This window comes from Phytophthora infestans, genomic scaffold (genome assembly GCF_000142945.1).
Source record: "Phytophthora infestans T30-4 supercont1.24 genomic scaffold, whole genome shotgun sequence".
Lineage (NCBI taxonomy): Eukaryota > Oomycota > Peronosporomycetes > Peronosporales > Peronosporaceae > Phytophthora > Phytophthora infestans.
The window spans coordinates 210,820-218,601 of NW_003303735.1; the positions used below are offsets into that span (position 1 = coordinate 210,820).

The following is a 7,782-nucleotide window of genomic DNA, read 5'->3' on the forward strand; positions in this document are numbered from 1 at the left end:
TAATTTGCTGGAACTATTGCTTTCTTTCTTCTTGCAACCAGCCTTTTCTCGCATCTCTATCCGCTCAAAATACTGGATCAGCTCACTCATTCGTTCGTAAGCGACGCCAGATGCTGCGAGCTTGTCTTGCCATGCGTGCGGCATAGCTCGCTTGAAGAACCGGCACTGCTGAACCTCAGGGATGACTTCCGCGTTAGTCGGCAGTTCCGCAAACATGCGTACCAGCTCCTTGAGCCGTCTGTAGAGCTGCTGGACGCTCTTGTTAGAGCGCATCTCCAGGCTCCATAGTTCTTCGTCGAACGTCTCGCTGTAGTTGGCCGGGACTAACAGCCTTCCAATGCTCTCGTAGAACTCGGTGAAGGATAAGCCGTTCTGGACCGCCTGTCTGGCGTTGTCCTCGACGTCGCACTTCAACTCGCCGTCCAGGAGAAGAAGAAGTTGCATCGCGGCTTGCTCGACTGTCCAACCTTTCCGTTGAGCGAGGCTCTTGAAGCGCATGCTCCATCGCAGCCAGTCCTTAGCGTTGCCCCTGTAGAACTTGAGGATGTGGATCTTGGCCGTGTCGGCTGGAGCGTGCTCGGTTGCGGGGCTTGTGACGATCGTGTAGGTGACGTAGTCGTCCTCGTCGTGCTGCTTGCGCCCATGTCTGAAGGTCCTTGATTCGCCTTGCAGATTTGATATATCAAAATGACGCGCCTTGGCTAGCAGAGGGTCGCGACGAATCTTGGGTTTTGTGGTTGACTTGGTCTTCTTGAGGAAAAAAGGAAAGTGACTTTATTTGTGGGTGAGCGGGAGGCGCTTCGTCTAGTTTAAATATTCGAACTACAGCATTCAGATTTTCAAATCTGGCTGTGGTAGATCTTCTCGTCTTCTTATTCTTGCTAGGCGCCACAGGCTTCATCCACGTAGGCAGGCAGTTATGTCAAGATTACGTTGTAGGGCTAAACGATCAATTTCGTGAGCGGCATATCAAGCGATGGCTCAAAGGCCACTTGGCCGCCAAGAATTCTCAAGGGCGACAATGGTGCTCAGATCTCAGTTATGGACCACGCGAAGAAACACCCGGCTCGGTGCTTCCTCCAAACGTTCCAATATTTGCAGACTTTCGGACGATTAAGGTTGAAATTGGAGTTTCTCAGCAGTGGGGCATGGCACCTGGAGAGCTCGACCACAAGACGATTGCCATATGGGCCGCGATGCCAGGAGTCGAATATGTGCTATGTGTGTCATTCGATCCCGACTTTGCGAATGCCGAATACAAGCTGTATGATGCTCGCGTCCATCCACTTGTGCAGCTGGCTCCACTTCCAATCGCCGCTCCAAGCACGGTGATCCAGTTGGACGGACGTCGAATCCTTGGTATTCCGCCACGGATGGCGCTCCCGGTAGGGTTTCCTGCAACTCTGTCGGTGGATTTGTACTCTCCATTGGCCTGGGCAACGCGTTAATCAGACGTCCAGCAAACTCTTGCGCAGCAACTACCGAGTGATCTGAATTTTATATTTAAAAAAAATAATCATGAATTCATGAGATGCGTGGCAGACCGGTTTTATATATACCGGTATGAACCGGATTCTATTGTGACATTGCACGGTGACTCTAAGAGTGAATACTGCGTGAGTATTTGTTTTAATACTCACAGAGTTTTATAAAAAAATACCACGAGAAGTGCCGTCGTGTACTTGTTTGTCACATCTCGTGAATTTGTGGGTATGTGAGTACAGTACTGCACCCCGTTTTCGCGAGGGCGGACCATTTAGGATTTGCAAATAATTTAGATTTAAGCATAAAACAATAGTTCATTTGGATTTAGGATCATCACATCCGGAAGTTTATCAAAGGTCCAAGGGCGCGAAAATGGGGTGCAGTACTGTATTTTAAAATGGCCTTTTTAGCCTCCATATATTTTGCTTTTTTTATATGAAGGGGCCTGTTGTTTGTCGCCTTCAACAAAATGTAGAAGTGGACTTGTTTATCTTATGTACTAGCAATATGCATGACTACTGAAAGGTCGTCTGTTCTGCAACCACCAGCTGAAGTGCGTCCGTTGTAATCTTCAACGTGTTGCACTTGTACTAAAGCAAGTGCCGTCGTCTCTGTTAAGATATTGGGTGAGCTGTACGACTTAGTAAGCACAGCACGTACAGTCCCAGAAGGAGAAAGGTGGTCGAAGACTAAGGACGGAAAGTTTAGCTGTAAGGACTCAAGAGATCTGGCCACAGTTTGCCTTTTGCTTTTGAGAGAGAAGCATACTCAAGAAGAAACCGTAGTTGCAGTCGAGGTAGTAAGGGAAGTAACAAGATTTTATTCGCTTTCTGCTACTGTCCAGAATACCAGCGCAATTACGTAACAGGGTTATGAGCCCAACGATGCGGAACAGAGGAAACGGAATAAAGATGGACGTCCAGTGAATTGGAATGGACGCAATTGGCCTCTTTACAAGCGCACCATGATGAGATACCTGACTTGCTACAACGTAGAGGACAATGGCTGGCGTTTGGACGACATCTGTGACGGTAGTGTTGAGTACCGAAACACCAATGGTAACGAGGAGGAGCAACGATTTATGCGGCAAGACCAGTTACTCGCCAAGTTGATTGCAAGTTCACTATCGTGCACCCTCGCCCAGCAAGTAATGCGGTTTGACTACGGGTCAGACATGTGGAACTACTTGGCTACGCGCTTTGAAGGACGTGAAAACGAGATGACTACACTGTACACTCAACGTGCCGTTCGTCAGAAGCTCGAAAGTGCATCATGTCGGCCAGGTGCAGACGTTGAGAACCACTTACTGTACATGATGGGCCTATGCGAACAGTTGGTTGTACTGGATGCAGACGTTAGTGACTCTTGGATTGTCGACTTCATGGTTCGATCTGTGTCGCAGCTGTCATTTTACAGAGAGCTAAGAACTCTCATGCTAACTGGAGGCCTCCACACGATGAAGACACCAGATCAAGTGAAGTCAATGATCCTCGTTCTGGACAAGGAGGAGCTAGTGGATAAATAATCCCAAGTTCGAATTAATCCCGATGTACGAGATGAAGCTGGAGGCGGTCGGCAAGGTGGCCGCAGTAACGGTGGCAAGCCGATGCCAAAGTACCAGAATCGTAACAAGGACAAGTCTACCATAAACACCGGTGGCCGTCAGAAGTACTCGGGGTACTTCAAGAGAAAAACCGACGAGCAGCAGCGGCAGTATGAAGAAGATCGAGAGAACAAGAGCTGCTTTGGCTGTCACCAGCCGGGGCACACTCGAAGAAACTGCCCAGAAGAGATGAAGCCGGAGCCGAAGAGCCAAAATGGCAGTAGTGTCGGTAACGTCCACAATCATGCCAACTTCACTCATTCGTCGGGGGTGGCTAGCCGCGAACCACAAGGACCTGCGCAAAAGCAGGAGGGACGCGCCTACTCACGAGAAGCTTCACAGTCGAAGAAAGGCACTGCCAAGTACCAACAGAAGCTTGAATACCAGCCGGAGACTTGGGTGTTCGAAAATGGAGCAACACAGCATTTGGCCGGAGATAAGAGATACTTTGTCAACTACCGTGATCTAACGCTAGAAGAACAAGATAGAGCTACAGTTCATGGCTACAACGGCAAGAGTACTCCAATCGGCATTGGATCAATTGGCTTATGGGTCAATGTTAACGACAATCCAGTAGTTCTTCGAGTCGAGAACGTATACTATTCACCACAACGGACAAATTTGCTCTCCCAGTCGGCGGCAATGGAGCAAGGATTCCAAACCTCATATGACGACTCGACGAGAGAATACACGTTGACTATGAACGGTGAAGTAGCACTTAAGGTGCAGGTACAACCGTCCAAGCTGTGGACGTTCACAACAGACAACTCATTCTTACCAGGGAAAAAGTCGGAAGAAAAACCAGTCAGCGCCAAAGACAATGATCAACTACGCAATTAGTGATGGCGTCGCAGACTTGCAGAGCTGGCACGAGCGACTAGGCCACATCTGCCCTCGATTTGTGAAGCAAATGGCCGATCAAAACTTGGTCGAAGGAATGATGTTAAGAAAGAGGGACTTTGACATGTGTGAAGCCTGTCAACTTGGAAAACAACGCGCAAAAACACCATTGAAACAACTAGATCATGGAGTGAAACGACGAAACCAGTTAGTGTTTGCCGATCTGCTATTCCCGCCAAGTCACTACAGCTGTACGCGTTTCAAGGCAGTATTGGTGATAATGGACGCTCACACGAGGTTTACAACGATTTATCCGGTGCAGACCAAGCAGAAGGAAAAATTAATGCACTGATGAAGCGATATGTCGTTTGGGCTGAAAGGCAATCACCAGAATGGAAGGTGAATGAGATCATTACGGACGGCGGTGGTGAGTTCGAGAATGGACAGATCACAACATGGTACCAGGAACACGGCATAATACATACCGTCATACCACCGAAAACATCTCGGCTGAACATGGTGGAGCGTACCCATCAGACGATAATTGGTATGATGAAGACAATGATGAAGGAATCGGGCTTCCCGACGTCATTTTGGATCGAAGCACTGTATTATGCAGTGTATCTTAAGAATCGATCACTCTCAAGTTCAATTAACTGCACGCCGTACGAAGGAAGGTGGGGAAGACGCCCAGATATTCACCACATTAGGAAATTCGGAGCTCTAGTCTACGCACACACGAAGGTTGGGCCGTCACGTCACAAATTTGCCGGCAACTGCAAGATTGGATTTGTGCTCGGCTATCGTGATGGAGTTCTTGGATGCAAAGTCTATTTTCCTGCAGAAGGTTCAGTATTAATTGCTGGAGAAATCACTGCGAACGAACGAGTTCTATACAAAGATCGACACCACACTGATTTTGATCGCGCGTAAGAGACTGGGTGCTAGCTGAGCGACCAGATCTAACAAGCGCAGGCCGTCATGATTACGACTTACCAGTCGTAGGGGGGAGTGACGGAGATAGCAGCAATGATACCGTCAATACCGAGCAACATAGCTCAAGATCTGATGGACCAAGCGTCAGAGAGCCGCCATGGCTACGGAAACCGCTGCCAAGCTTTGGAAACACCATGGCGGTGCATCCTGAAGTGGATCATCGAAAACGAGTTAGTGACAGTATGAAACACATCAGACTTGCTGTTGACGATGATAGTGAACCAAATACTAGCACGTGTCAGGAAACAGTGGACTCGAGCTTGGAAGAAGAATCAGAAGATCTTGACCAAGAAGCTGAAGAGCAATTTGAATACGCAGAATTAATTGCAAGATCGCTGCTTGACGACGTGGATGAGAATACGCTTAGTGATGGAAGTAAAGATGGTGCTGAAAAGGAGAAGAAACAGCACTTAAAGAGGGGTATGAAAGAGTTTGCGGAGCCTGAAGAAGAAGATTTAACTGCTGACGAGATGCAAGTGTATGCTGCGCTAACCGCGATTGCACTTATTACAGAGACGCCTACGCAGCCACAGCAACGCACATGGCACATTTCGGAGCTAAAAGTCCCAAGAACAGTATCCCAGGCGATGAACTCACCCCAGAGAGCCGAATGGTGGAAAGAAATGGAGAAAGAAGTGTCAGCAATGGTTGAAAAAGACGTACTTGAGCTGGTTCCGGAGACGGACATTCCAATAGGGATGAAAGCACTTGAGACGATGTGGCGATTTCAGCCCAAGACTGATGATTTTGGAAATATTTTGCGCTATCGCTCTCGTCTCTGTGCTCGTGGAGACAAAGAGGTACCAGGTATTGACTTCAGTGTATTGGATACATTCTCACCTGTGGCGCGAATGGCATCATTCAGATTGTTTGTTGCACTTTGCCAAATTTACCAATTGGTTGCCCACCAAGGTGATATCAACACAGCCTACCTGAATGCACCGAAGAAACAACTCGCATTCATTCGACGAATCATAGGATTTCCACTCAAACCAGGATGGGTTTACAAGGTGAAGAATGCGTTGTATGGTTTGCATGAAAGTGGACGTGAATGGTACGACGAGCTGCACAGTTGGCTGAGTGAAAAAGGAATGGAGAGAAGTACGACTAAACCCTGCATGTATTTCCGATTTGAAGGGCAATCTATTGCTCTCCTTCTTATCTACGTGGATGATTTTATCTATGCTACGAACAACCCGAGCTGGAAGACAGCGTTTTTCGCAGACATTGATGCAAAGTATGGCATCAAAGACTTGGGTCGGCTAGGAAATTATCTTGGAGTACAAGCTGAATGGCAAGATGATGGTGATTTACTTCACCAGACAAAGTACGCGAAAGATATCTTGAAGCGATTCGGGTTTGCAGACGCTGTTGGTTGCCGATCACCAATGGACACTACGGTCAAGCTGGAAGCTGCGAAAGACGGTGATAAAGAACCCGGATTGCCGTATCGTGAAGTAATTGGAGCATTGATGTACTTGGCGACAAGCACTCGCCCGGATCTTGCTTTTCCTGTTGGTTATTTGAGCCGTCATGTACAGCATCCGAACGCAGCACATGCAGGAGCACTAAAGACAATTTTACGGTACTTAGTTGCAACTTCGGACCATGGCGTGTTCTTTAGGAACCAAGACAATGAAGCTGCAGAGAAGTTGGAAATCGACGGATACGTTGATGCTGATTGGGGCAATTGCCCGGACACGAGAAAAAGCGTAACTGGATATGTGATGATGATGGCGGGAGGACCGGTGACGTGGGCTGCGCGACGGCAAACAATTGTGGCGCTAAGCACTGCAGAAGCAGAATATGCTGCGGCTTGTGAGGCGTGTCAAGAAGGAGCTGCTATTAAGAACATCTTGTCGGAGATTGTCGGTAACAGCACTCTGACATTTAAACTTGGAATTGACAACCAAGCAGCGATTTCACTAGCTACTCACCCCACGTACAGCAGAAAGACACGTCATATTGAGTTACGTCTACACTACGTGAGAGATATGGTTCGACAGAAAGGTGTTATACTATGGAACGTGAAAGGAGACGAAAATCCTGCGGACCTTCTGACGAAACCAATGGGGTTGACGCGGCTTGATAGGACAAAGACCATCATCGGTATGAAACCGAAGATCAGCAAGACTCGCCGTGAAACCGAAAGATAGAAGTATCGTGAGGAAGTACTGTGTGGGAGCAGAATGAAGAGAGATGAAGATTAGTTCCGAGAGAGCTATCTCGGAGGGCGGCGTGTTAAGATATTGGGTGAGCTGTACGACTTAGTAAGCACAGCACGTACAGTCCCAGAAGGAGAAAGGTGGTCGAAGACTAAGGACGAAAAGTTTAGCTGTAAGGACTCAAGAGATCTGGCCACAGTTTGCCTTTTGCTTTTGAGAGAGAAGCATACTCAAGAAGAAACCGTAGTTGCAGTCGAGGTAGTAAGGGAAGTAACAAGATTTTATTCGCTTTCTGCTACTGTCCAGAATACCAGCGCAATTACGTAACAATGTACTAGCAATATGCATGACTACTGAAAGGTCGTCCGTTCTGCAACCACCAGCTGAAGTGCGTCCGTTGTAATCTTCAACGTGTTGCACTTGTACTAAAGCAAGTGCCGTCGTCTCGTGAATTTGTGGGTATGTGAGTATTATAAAATGACCTCTTTTAGCCACTCCATATATTTTGCTTTTTGGTGAACCCCCCCCCCCTGCTCACAAATATTTACTAATGTTATAAAGTTACTATAGGACATGTTCTAATTGAAAGCTTTGTAAGCATTTTGCAATCACTTTCACTTTCATCTAAAATCTATCTCCTATTGATATTAGATGAACCAAACCTTGTCTCGGTCATTGTTTCGTGTGAGACAA

General features: G+C 47.5%; 1 protein-coding gene across 1 annotated transcript; it reads left to right on the forward strand.

The window, feature by feature from the left end:
* Positions 1-976: 976 nt before the first annotated feature.
* PITG_12079 (uncharacterized protein) lies at positions 977-1,448 on the forward strand (the record flags this gene model as incomplete). The annotated part of the gene is made up of 2 exons (XM_002900667.1): positions 977-1,024; positions 1,119-1,448. 2 exons carry the CDS (start codon positions 977-979, stop codon positions 1,446-1,448), a joined length of 378 nt encoding a protein of 125 aa, XP_002900713.1.
* Between the last annotated feature and the right edge of the window lie 6,334 nt (positions 1,449-7,782).